Source organism: Syngnathus acus, chromosome 6 (genome assembly GCF_901709675.1).
Source record: "Syngnathus acus chromosome 6, fSynAcu1.2, whole genome shotgun sequence".
NCBI classification, from domain to species: domain Eukaryota; kingdom Metazoa; phylum Chordata; class Actinopteri; order Syngnathiformes; family Syngnathidae; genus Syngnathus; species Syngnathus acus.
In genome coordinates, this window is record NC_051092.1 from 9,575,810 (window position 1) to 9,588,427 (window position 12,618).

Below are 12,618 nucleotides of genomic sequence, written 5' to 3' on the forward strand. Positions count from 1 at the left end.
CTTTTTCAGCCTCCTACACGTTTATCAATAGTTTCAAATAAGTACTGTATATTCAGAAGATTTAATAGACTCCTCTAGAGCAAGGTGTAGTGAACCAAATTTAGGGCACAGTTAGAAGTCCAGACAGCGCTTTGCTGAACATATGTGTTTGCTCGACTTGCTCATCTGTGACAGGCTGAGTGATTTTCTCCTCTGTCGAGAACATTTTAATCTCAGGGCGGATTTGTGACACGAGTGCATGGCGAGGCATTTATTTATTTATTTCATTTTTTTACTTACTACGTGGGCACTGGGAGGAGAATGGGTCTCTGTCTGTTGACCATCTTGCAGGGTGGGGCACACTGAGGAGTAACCCCCCCCCCCACCGCACGGCGCTGTCCGGCGCTGTGGGTTCTGAAAGCTGTATGCGAGCACAGCCAGCAGCCTGCAGCGCTGTGGACCGTTTGCATAGCGCCGTGCTGCGTGGGGCCAACACACGAACCCCTCAGCATGCAAAAGCTCTAAGTTGAGGGAGTCTCCTGGAAGGATGATATCTTAATATAAGGGGAAATCTTTTTTCTTTTTTAAATTTTTTTGTCCACCCCCTGAAGCTTTTGGAGACAGCTTTCATATAACTTGCCGGCAACATGATTTGGGCTGTTTTTATGCTTCTGTGTTGCCTTTTGACGCCAGCAGCTGGACACAAAACACCGGAGAGACTGCCTTTATTCCACGGCCATATTTTTGAGAACTCACCCACGGCTTCTAAAGTGAACGGACTGAGCATTCCGGTGAGGCGCATCAACGCGCAAAAATGGTGCCCAGTGCCGGGAATGCACCTTAAATTGTACGGCAACGGGAGCCAGGATTTCCGCGCTTTTGCCCACCACAAGCGGGGAAACATATTGTTAAAAACTTCCAGGATCCTGGACCGGGAGGTGCGCTCAGAATACCTGCTGAGAGTCGCGTTGTGCTGCCACACCGGCGCGTCTGACTCTTTGCTTGTGGATATAGCTTGGGTAAAAGTGAACGTTTTGGACACAAACGACCACGAGCCGATTTTTGGTCAACCAGAAGCCGTGCACATAACTTTAGATGACACCACGGCTATTCGGAGTGTTGTTTACAGGCTGAAAGCTGTTGATGCAGACAGCGGAAAGAATGCAGACTTGTCGTACACTTCACTGCCCAAAAATGGCACTTTCTATGTCATTCCTAAGACCGGCGAAGTTTTACTGCTCGATTCCATTCTGGGGCTGAAATCCTCGTTTGAGGTCACTGTTTTTGCCACGGATCACGGATGGCCGCCACTCAGCAGCAAATGCGTGGCTATTACGTTTTCCCCGCGCAGGTGGCTGCAGAACGCTGGTCGAGAGAGGGCCAAGCGCGCACCGAGGGCGTCACTTTACCCGGCAGCCTTAGTCTCCCTCAACGTGTCTGAAGATGCAAGTATTGGCTCGGTCATAACGAGCCTGAGTCCCAACAGGTTCCAGTCAGCCAGCTTTGATCTCATCTATCCGGATTCACAGAGCTCCCCCGTGTCCGTGGGTCGTGACAGTGGAGATATCAGCATCTCCAGAAGGCTGGATAGGGAGTCACAACCTTTAGTGGAGCTGACGGTTAAGATTCAGGACAAACAAGGTACGCAAAGATTACAAATCCCCAATCAAGGTACATCATGCACTTTTCTGTCTGAGAGAATTATTTGCAATGTGATGCTTTTCTGCATTCACGAGATGCGCCACATTGCATGGCCACTATGCTTATCTTAATTGGTCCCTTGAAAGGGTTGGCATGCTCATCACATCCACAGCAAACTGTCAGTGCAGCAAGGTTTCATTCTACAGGTGTGCCTTCAACTATAACCTCATTGGCTCAGCCATTCACAGACAGGCTTCAGGCTTCTGTACGAGCCAATACAAGAGAAGTATGTATAAAAAAACAAAACGTTTCTGCTTTCCAAAGAGTAATGCTCATTTTTGGCTAACACTGTCAAAGAGGCATTCATGTAATATTTTGGAAGAATGTAATATTATACATATCATGTTAGTGATACTTCACGATAATTATCAACGATTTTAAGAAGGTTCGAAGCTGATAAATATCAATGTGCAACACCTTTTTTACCAACAGCTCCCTGTAAATGTTTACATATTTTAATTTACACATTATCACTTCTACTACATTCCTAGGAAATGACCATGTCTTATCACTGCTAAGCTAGTTTTATAATGGGCTACTAATGTGAAGCTTTGGGGTTACCCAGTGCCCCGGGAACCATTTGGTGGTGTAGCAGTGCATGAGGTCCCAACCAATATTAATACCGTCACATTACTGAAATTAAATTGAATCACTAATTGTTTTCAGGACGACTGTACTGTAGTTATGAGGGTGTAAATCTGTGTGCTCTCATACAGTATACACACAACACACAGGAAGACACAGAGTAATGTTCATTTATTTATTCATTAAGATGTCAAATTAGTTCTTTACTTGAATCCCTGAACAAAAATCCAAAAGTAGATTTTAGTCTTATTCTCTGACTTTTCAAAGATGTGAGCCATTTTAAATATACAGCAGGTATGACAAGGTGAAATAAATAATAATCCTTGTTCCCTTTAAAAATGGATGAGCAATAACTCATTGAAAATAAAGAATCTACCTCGAAACACTTTTTGAAGCAGGTGAAGTAATTCATGAATTTGTTTCGTCATGATCGACATCCTTTATTTATCTGCACTGAGAAAGATTTCTAATGTGCCATGCAAGTGACTAGAGACCAGTCCAGGGTGTCAACGCCACTTGACCAAAATCTGCTGGAATAGGCTCCATCATCATCGGCGGAGGGGATGGGCCTCCTATGTGCATCAGTTTTGTTTTGGGCCAGCTGACCTTTAGACCCAGTTTGTTGGCTACCTCTTGGTAGATTTCCAAGGCTTCTTTCAACTGATCAGGGGTGGAGCAAAATAGCGTGGTGTCATCTGTATATTCCAGATCAGTGAGGTTATACCTGCCTAGTTTAACCCGCGGTTGATTGAGAACCAGGTGGAGTTCGTACCATTGACACGCACACAGCTTTCGGCATCACTGTAGAGCTTTTGAAAGAGGGTGGTAATCTTTCTTGGCGCTCCGAGGATGGTGAGAATTTCCCAGAGGGAGGCGTGGTCCACAGTGTCGAAAGCCGCCTTGAGATCAAGAAAGGCAATATAGAGGTGTCTGTCTTGACGGAACTCATGTACCTTCTCAATGATGAAGCGGAGGGCAGAGATCTGGTCTGTTGTGAAGCGGTTTGGCATGAAGCCCGCCTTTTGCTTCTAATGGCCGGGAGGGCCCGGGTGAGAAGTATGCGGGTGAAGATCTTTCCTGGGATAGAGAGAAGTGTAATGCCTCTGTAGTTGTTGCAGACCATTTTATCACCCTTATGTTTCCAGAAGGGGAGAATGATGCCTCTGGTCCAGTCTTCTGGGGGGTGCTCAGTGATCCAGACATAATTGATGATATGGGTGAGCCAGTCAATGATGTTGTCACCACCCGCTTTCATAATTTCCGCTGTGATGTTACAGATACCAGGGGCTCTGTCGTTTCGAAGTTTGGTCAGGGCTTGCGTAACCTCTTCTTTTGTTATGGAGTCCATGCTGCAGTTGTAATTTGCACTGGCATTTACGGATGATATGGTGAGAGCGTGGTTTGTTTGGGGTGGGAGATGATGCAACAGGTCGTTGAGATGCTCCTTCCAGCGGCTGATACAGTCGTCCTCGGAGTTCAGTATGTTACCCTGCGCGTCCTATACCAGGACTGCCTTCTGTTGGGGGCCTGTTTTCACTCGCTGCAGGGTTTGATACACTTGGGTGAAGTTATTGTTTTCTGCAGCAGACTCCAGGCATTCTGCTTCTCCCGCGATGGAGATGTTGTATTGAGACAGTTCACGAGATAGAAGAGTGGTGTGACCTGTTCGTCGAAGTGTTTGCCCATTCCATGTGGCAACACGGAAGGGATGTCGGAGATTGATTGATTGTAGGTCAGGGACGTGCGGGGGTCGATTCCAGGGGTCAGTCCGGCTATTTCTGATTGATTTCGTAACAAAAGGGGGTTTTCTCTGGAGTAGGTTGTTAGCCTACTGCCAGATAGCCAGTTGGGGGGCTGCCCCCTTAGGACCTGCTGGCCTGCCTTGAACCATTCTTCGTCAGGCCCCTCGCCTGAGACCAGTTTGTCATGGGAGGCCCGACCAGGAGCTGAAAGCTTCAGACAACATAGCTCACACGGTCATAGGGACGCACAAACCCCTCCACCACGATAAGGTGATGGTTCCCGGAGAGGAATAGGCTCCAGCTCATGCTATTAATGAGGAAAAAAAAAAGTGGATGGCTGGGTGGAAGGTAGGATGGTTACCCGTAGTTGCAAATGATTGAAATGGGAGGAGCTAACATTTTTGGATAGGCTAAGGGAAAATTTAGAAAAAATATACCATCAACCAACCACATTTTAACATTTGGAATGTTCAAATTGTAGTAGTATTGTCTATGTGGTTTCAAAGTTGCGCATTATTAAATTTTTATAAACAGAATACAGCATTTTTTCCCCTCCCGCTTTTGTAATGGATCGCATTATTTTATGCAGATGCAAGTAACTTTGTGACCAATCAATGTGCTGTAGGGAAAATACTTTGTGTTTTCTGCAGAATAAATTTGCTCACTTCAAAGGAATTAAAAGTTTCTCATTAGGTGGTTGTTTATTGACTACGGTAAATGGCTTCGGATTATACAGCATCATAATTATCCATCTGAAAAATAAACATAACATTTATACAATTTTCGATTTGATCCCCAAGCAAGTTGGTACGTGATGGAGAAACCCTTGTTATCAAGCAGAGGGATGAAAAGTTGCTTGTAGATGTTCACCAGGTTGACACGCAGCACAGAAGCGAATTTTGGCTCATTCCAAAAATTCTCCAATTCCTTCAAGATTCTCTATTGCCACTTGGAGACTTCAACTCCTTTCACAGGTTTTCTATTGAGTTTAGATGTGGAGGTTGACGAGGCCACTCCTTGAGCTCAATATTCTTCTTCTTGTGCACCCCTTTGGTGCCCTAGCAGTATATTTTGGCTCATTGTCATGCTGGAGGCCTCATTCATGACCTAAGGAATTAGATTTTCATGCAATATCTTACTTACGCTTGGCTCCATTCAATGGCCCCTCCATGAGATAAGTCGCTCTGTACCCTCTGCAAAAATAGACTCAAAACATAATGTTTCCACCTCCATGTTTGACTGTGGGGATGGCGTTATGTGGGTCATACTCTGATTTTGCTCTCTGCCAAGTCAAACACAGCATGTCTGATTGATGCCAAATAGCACAACTTTGGTTTCATCGAAACTGCGCTTTCTCCCAAGCCTTCTTGGAGTCATTTGAAAATGAATTTGAGGCAGACCTGAAATTTGTAGCCCCTGCAAGATTTCACTCCATTATGGATCAGTGTGTTACCAACTGCTTTCTTAAAGCGGAAATAAACCCAAGATGTCAAAACTTCATGTTTAATCCAAAATTGCCATATTCACTTAACAGTGGTTTTTAAACTTTAGTATTAAAAAAACCTAAAAGAGTTGCAATTTTTTGGTGTGCTTCATACATACGAGTTAGGAGTCAAAAATGCTACAATATACTTTACAATTTAGATTTTTTTGTTTGTTTATGGCATAGACAATAAACACCCATAACAATTGGCTTCTGTAAATTTCTTTATAAGTGAACAGAATGTTAATGAACATGGGAACAAATCATTACTTTTCCCCACTGTATGTATGTATAATGGATCCGTTACTATACCATGCCAGCTTTTAGATTGCCGTGACATTTTGTGCAATTTTGAAGGAGCAGCAGGTTTGCATGTTTCCCCTCACTCATTGCGAAAGAAGTTGATGGTGTGTGATTTAAGCTCCCAAGGCAACATAAACCACCATTTTAATGTGAATAAGGAAATTTGTACACTAAGGTCTGTCTCGATGGTCTCTCACTGCAATCCCCTTCCCGGATATTTCAATAGTCACCCATACATTTGTTGCTCGAATTTATTTATGCTTTGGTAGACTGGCTGAATTATGTGCTTGCTTGACATAGTTGGGGACTGTGAAGTAGTTTTGGGAGCTAATCCTTGCAGAGTGGCAAACCACTGTGGCCCTCCTACGCTCATCTACTGGCATTACCCCTTCTAATCCTCCTCTCGTTCACGCTCTCGACTGAGGGATTTGTAATCGCACTGCCAGAGTCTGACAACCCTTCAAATTAGTAGTGGAAAGGTGGGGCTCACGTGTGTTGTTCAGGCAGCTGTTCTTTTGCATATTGCAGCAGGTGATGTTCAGGAGAATGGAGGATAAAGATCAAAAAACGAATGGCTTGTAATTGTGCTGCTCATTGCAAGAAACATTGTACCTAGTGTTCATTTGAATTGCCTGCTGCTGTTTCATTGTGCAGTGTGTGCCGGATTATAATTGCATACTTGATTGAGTCCCTATTTTGCATGGTGGGGTCTGAAATTTTTTGGGTGGGAGAAAAACAAGGTGGATTTCTGACGATATCTTGTCACAGATGCATAGGTGAAATAAGCCGCTTTATCCTGAGAGACACTCAAATACCTTCCTACGTTTGATCTCTTCCACCTAGGTAACTCTCCCTCCCTGATCAAACGCCTGGCATGTCCTCTGCTTGCTACAGCTATCCACGTAGAATCCTGATGGTTGTCTGGGGGGAAGCTTGCCAAATCCTAGCACATAGATGTCTGATTGAAGCCGTCTTTCTTACCTGATTTGTATTTTTCTCTCCTGGAATTTATTCATCAGCAATTCCAAAAATCACTGCAGGAAATTCCATAGGAAAACTTTGCATCAGCTAATTGTTGAACATCCTATCAAAAATATGCCCATGGTTTAGTTAAAAAATGTGGGCGTCGGGAGTCAGTGGGATTTAAAAGGTCTCAAAGCATCATTAAGTCACATTGGTTAATGAACAACACCCTACTGCATGTATTTTTTTGTAAGCGTAGTATTTTGGCAGGTGGATTGTTAGCTCAGTTTAATGAATTTTTCGATACTTCTTGAGCTGCTGTGTCTTCCTGAGAGTTCGTCTCAGAGCTTACACAGTGAAGACATACACATATAATCGTTGGAATCAACGAATCCAATCAGCACCTTTCAAGATAACACACGACTGACATGTCTAATTTAAGCATAGCCAAATTCTTTGCATCTATCAACCTGTTTTGCCTGACTTCTGAATCTAATTTCATCTGGTCAACTGCCCGAAGAAATCTCTTCTCGCATGGCCCCATGTGTTGCATCGTCTGCTGAACTCGTGCCTGTTGAAAATGGTCGCTGCGGCTCCAAGCTACATGCTGAATGCCAAAGAGTGCGCTTTGCAATCAGTTTGAAGAATATTCAAGTCGAGTAACGCGTGCTGCGTGCTGACCTTACAAATAGTCCAATATGTATGGACACAGGGCTAAGAAAGGGAATTACTTTGGTTGTTTCCTTTTCCATTCAGTCTCCTCATTCCCATATCGTAAATGTGTCATTTAATGCACGCTACTATGTTGATGACATTCCAGAGTTAGAACATTTTCTTCCTTGACATTAACATTTTTTATTAGGCTACCCACAGCCTCACTATGACTGCATTAGTGTTATTTCAATAATGCTTTCAAAAATGCATTGTTCTGCACGCATGGCCGCTGTTTAAGGGTGACTAAAATGTTGATAATCCAAATGATTGCTCATAATGTCACAAAATGGAAATTTTGATAACTTGGGCTCTATCTTTTTAGATGCCATATGATTGCTGGTGTATGCTGATTGATGAATGTGCACAGGACACAGGCAGACAGCCTGTAAGCCTCACGGACATATGTGTGGATGTCATCATACTTCATTCATAAATATGACGACAATAGGCCACAAGCACAGCAGCAATGCGGGGTCACGCATGGATTGCTGCATCATTTTCTGCGCAGAGTTGTCTCCATGTGAGATGGGTGTGCAGCACACTTCAAGGGAATGGGAGCAGCTAATTAGATTGTCAGTGAATGGCGTTGGCTGTGTTGACGCCCTCAACAGCGCCAAGCGCACTCTTTTTACTTAAACGCGACTGAAATTAACAACACAAGATCTAATGGCTCAAAGGAGGCTTACACCACGCTCACCATCTTGTATTTCCATCAATTACATAAATAGAAGCCCCTTGTGTTTTTAAGATTGCTGTGCGTTCTGTGTTCTGGCACAGTACTGATAAAGTAAGGCAGGGAGCATACTCAGTGACATACTGTGCAGTACATTCTTTGTTCCGCTCCATGACTCTACAGGAGCATGATTAATCAACACACTTGGTAGTCTGTTGACTTATTAAACAAAGTAATATAATGGGATATTTTGGCAGTTACTCTAAGCACTTTTTTTTGGTACCAGATCTTGTTTTATATCTGCCATCCTAAAATCTTTCCCAGAATAAGAAAAGAATACGTTTTGCCACTGCTACTGATTGGTCATGTATCACTGGCATTTTCCCATTAACTCTACCCATTAACATACTGCAGTTTTATGTCATTATCGATCACCTTTAGTGAGTACAAATGATTAAACCAGTCTGTACATCTGAAGGCAATATATTTGAACAATAAATAGATATTACCTTTTATTTATCGTAAGAGTTGGATTCATTGTTACATTTTAAATTTCTTAGTTCTTGACCAAACCAAACACACATTTACATTTATCTAATTCTGTTTGGTCATTTGTCGATTACATTTGTCTACTGCATGACTACACAGAGGATTTAAAAAAAGAAAAAAATACGTATATGAGCATAAGTCTTATTGGCATTGGTTTAATCAATAAATACAAATTAAAAGGCACTTAACTGTATGTAGTTCATTAAGTGGAGTTGCATAATCTGATGAGATCAAATACAAATGCTTTGACATCTCAGCAATTCACATCACACGCAGAGAAAGTTGTTTTGTTTGTTTTCCCATGTTAATAGTGCTATGCTGATATATTTTTTTCCTCCATGAAGACATCCCTTGTTAACTTGGTGGCTGTGTAATATGCAATTGCAACATCACTACAAATCTGGGGGGAGTATGATAGTTTTCTGCCACAGGCTGTGCATGGTGAGAAAAACAGGTACAAGCAGTGAAAGTAGGCCTTGACTCCTGAGTCGCAGCAACCAGGTTTAGTGCTGTTTAGAGGCGAGGGAGTGTGGGAACTCCCGCACAGTTCTTTCACTGAAGGATTGCATGGACCCACAGAGAGCAACACTTCAGATTTGCTCTGGTGGGGAATGTTTTCTTTGGTCGTTCCATCGGAAAATCCTGTTCTTTCCACCTGGGAAGTAATATGTTATGATGTGTGATACTTTACAAGCCACAGTGACCCAATGGTGTAGGAAATTTGTGAAGGAAAATAAAAAAGGACCTTCAAATTCTCTCTATTTTTATTTTGGCAGGCTAGAGGTAGCAGTATGAACACCTGAACAGCTGGTTAGGCTAAAAGCTAATAACAGCACAAATATCCAAAGCAAGAATATAGCGCATAGGAAATTTCCGTATCTGTACTCTGTGTGGTGCCTTTGTCATTTCTGCCCAATGGGACCACCGATCTTAACACGCGTCGATGATTTTAAAGAACTTAATCCACTTGCAAAAAAGTACAACGTAAATACGAACTGCACCAAGTGGGAAAAAAAACAAAATAGTCCGCTTTTGGTTCGGACCATACAAGTAAACCGAGGGACGTCTTTATCCCTAATGTATCCTGTCCTATTTACTTTTTGCTGTATTCCCTCCTCAAAACGTGTGTCACTGGTTTTCCTCCACACAAAATAACCTGGCAGTCTGTTGATTTTTGTTGTTGTTCTGTTTGACTGCATTTTCAATAAATCCTACATAAAGAGAAACAACCACAGAGGGGGTATTTCAAACTCTGTTGCACAGAAAAACTGTCCCAGTATATAAAACAAAAGCATTCCCAGCCAGCATTCCACATGACCAAGCAGCTGAACAGAACAGAAAAAAATCTGGAAAAATGCACAATTTCTATTCTCTTTGGAAATAAATAAATATGGAAATGTTTTTTACTTGAGTCTTAACCTGTCTGATAATTGGCATGACAGTAAAGGCATACATTTGAGGGGAAGAAAAATAGATGTTCATATTCCAAGTGATACGAGCACAATGGCAACTTTAGAGCGTCTATTTTTTCTAAGATTAATGTATGTATATGTATGTATTGCAAAAGAAATTCCTCTTTAAACCCATTCTTGTATTCCTCTAATGCGCTCACTAATAATTTCTGTATTTATATTCTACTGTTTTGGTTTTCTAATATTCTGTCTAGCACTTTGCAACGGTGGCTTAAAAACTGCTGCAAATAATTAATTCATATTGAATTATTAGTATGTTTGATACATTTGCGTCATGTTGCACTTAGACCCATGTGGGTTATGATTGGGAGAGCAGAATTAAGTGGACCTCGCATATACTCCTCTGGTAAACCTGCTGCATTGTAATTCAATGATGCAGACACTCAAGGGTTTATTATTTTGCTCGTACAACCGCACATTGATGGATGGACTGGTCAAGCTGGAATGAACATTCAACAAAAACAAACAGCCTTGAAAAAAAAGTGCGACCCTTAAAGTAAACATCTCCACGAGCCATACGATTTTATATGTAGAGTGATTACAGGGCAGTGCAATTGGGGGCATCAAAAGGTCAACATTAACTGCTGACTGCATGGTCACAGAGCATGACTTGGAGGGGGAAAAAAATTGGTTGAGCAAGGCAAAGTTGGACCGACCTGGGGGAATGAGAAATGTATGGAAGGTTGAAAAGAGAAAAAGATGGAGGGTGAATGTGAATTCTGCAGAAGACGATAAGAAAAGGGCAGCTCGATTAGTCGCGGGGGCAGGTGTATGGGACTGATGTGAGATCAGCTTGGTGAAACATAATCTTAAATTGCTCAGAGGGCAGAAAAGACAAACTGCTGCGGTATTGCATGTACAGAACAGATGAGCCCAGGATAATACCGTATGTACTGTGTAGCAGGCTAAAGGGCATGTGTTCGTTCTACTGTGTATAATTTGTCTCCATCATCATTGTGGGTATATTGGGGGGAACACTGACATTGCTTTTGAAAAATTGTGAAAGAAAAAAAATGGATCCAATCACTAATAAGTTATGTTAAAAAGAACTTTCCTTAATTGTGTGAAGACTCTTTTGGCCCTTCCACAATAACAGATACCTGCATACAAAATTAGCTTGATTAGGTCTGTATTATTATATTTGGTATACCAAAGTGGTGAATTTGTAAAAGCAAAATCAGATAAGAATGAGAAAATATTTGTGCATGCAGATGCCAATGTCAATGAGCTAATGGTGCTGATGTGTAATGAGCGAGTATGTCACACTCTCTGTTTGCATGAGCAATGCACATCTCATTAGTGCAGGGACCTCAGCATTAGCCCCAAATAATCAATTACGGATCTCCGTGTATGCGTTGAGATACTGGTTGAGCGGGCAAACTATATGGCAGCTGAGGAAAGCCATGGCTCCATGCAAGTCTCCACTATTGATGCCCATTATCACACACATTGTCAACCTCAGGCAAAGCGAGGAGGCAGGTGGTGCTCTCCAACAAATTTCTCACTGGCCTAACACCATATAACGCATTTTTGCAAACTGATTTGGACCTGTGTGACAAATGAGCACGACATGCTCATTTTATACCAGATTCTTCCTACCTGACAAGATATCATTGTATTAACTTGACCCAATTATGAGCTTAAAGGGAGATAAGAATGCAAGTTGAACAGATTTCTTAATTGTGTCCAAATTTCCTGATAACTTGCATCCATACCTTTGCCCTTTGAGCCTGCTTGTGATTTAGGGCTATACAAATAAACTTGACTTGACATACTTGCTTTGATTAGAAAGATAGGCCTCGAACAAAGCAATTAAGGTAATTTCACCGATAGACCGTCCCCTCGACGCGCTTCATTTTCTCTTTCCATATCCAACTTTTCTTTTGCTCTACCTTCGCTCGCTGGACGGCCTTTTGTTGGCATTTCCCAGTGGAGCCGCATTGATTTTTTGCAGTATCGATTAAACCGGGAGCTGTTTTGCTTCCACTCACAAAACAACATTTTAAACAACAATTTGTATGTCACAGAATGGGCTGTGACAGACTGTTGCTGTCAGTTTACAAAGTCAGAGAGAGAGGTGTGCACGAGTCCAAGAGCTGAGAGGACCATCCTTAAGCACTGCAATGAATCAACCACTCTGCCCACGTCTCAGCCGGAATGCACTGATGGCAAATTGAAGTCTGTGTGTTTGGAGCTGTTTTGTTTGTGCTTATTTATCTATTTGGTGTTGCATTTTGCAACCTCTCGTACCCTAAGGTCCAATTAACTGAGCTTGAGAATGGTTGGTACTCTGCTGTCAGGAGGCCAGAGGCCGGCTGTTAAACACAGAAACTGAGACATTCTGAAAGGTTTTCCATTTGAACTTTGACCGAGTACGTTCTGAATGCACCAACATTTGACATGCAATAATTGTAGTAAATACAGAAATGGCAGGACGAGAAGCGCTCTAATTGC

General features: G+C 42.3%; 1 protein-coding gene across 1 annotated transcript in view; it reads left to right on the forward strand.

Moving 5' to 3' along the window:
• The first annotated feature begins 421 nt into the window (after window positions 1-421).
• The window catches only part of LOC119124618 (neural-cadherin-like), a 77,325-nt gene continuing 65,128 nt past the window's right edge, over window positions 422-12,618 (forward strand). Inside the window, exon 1 of the mRNA XM_037254761.1 lies at window positions 422-1,620. Coding sequence (XP_037110656.1) covers window positions 627-1,620 — 994 coding nt within the window. The 5' untranslated portion in view covers window positions 422-626. The remainder of the gene's footprint in view (window positions 1,621-12,618) is intronic.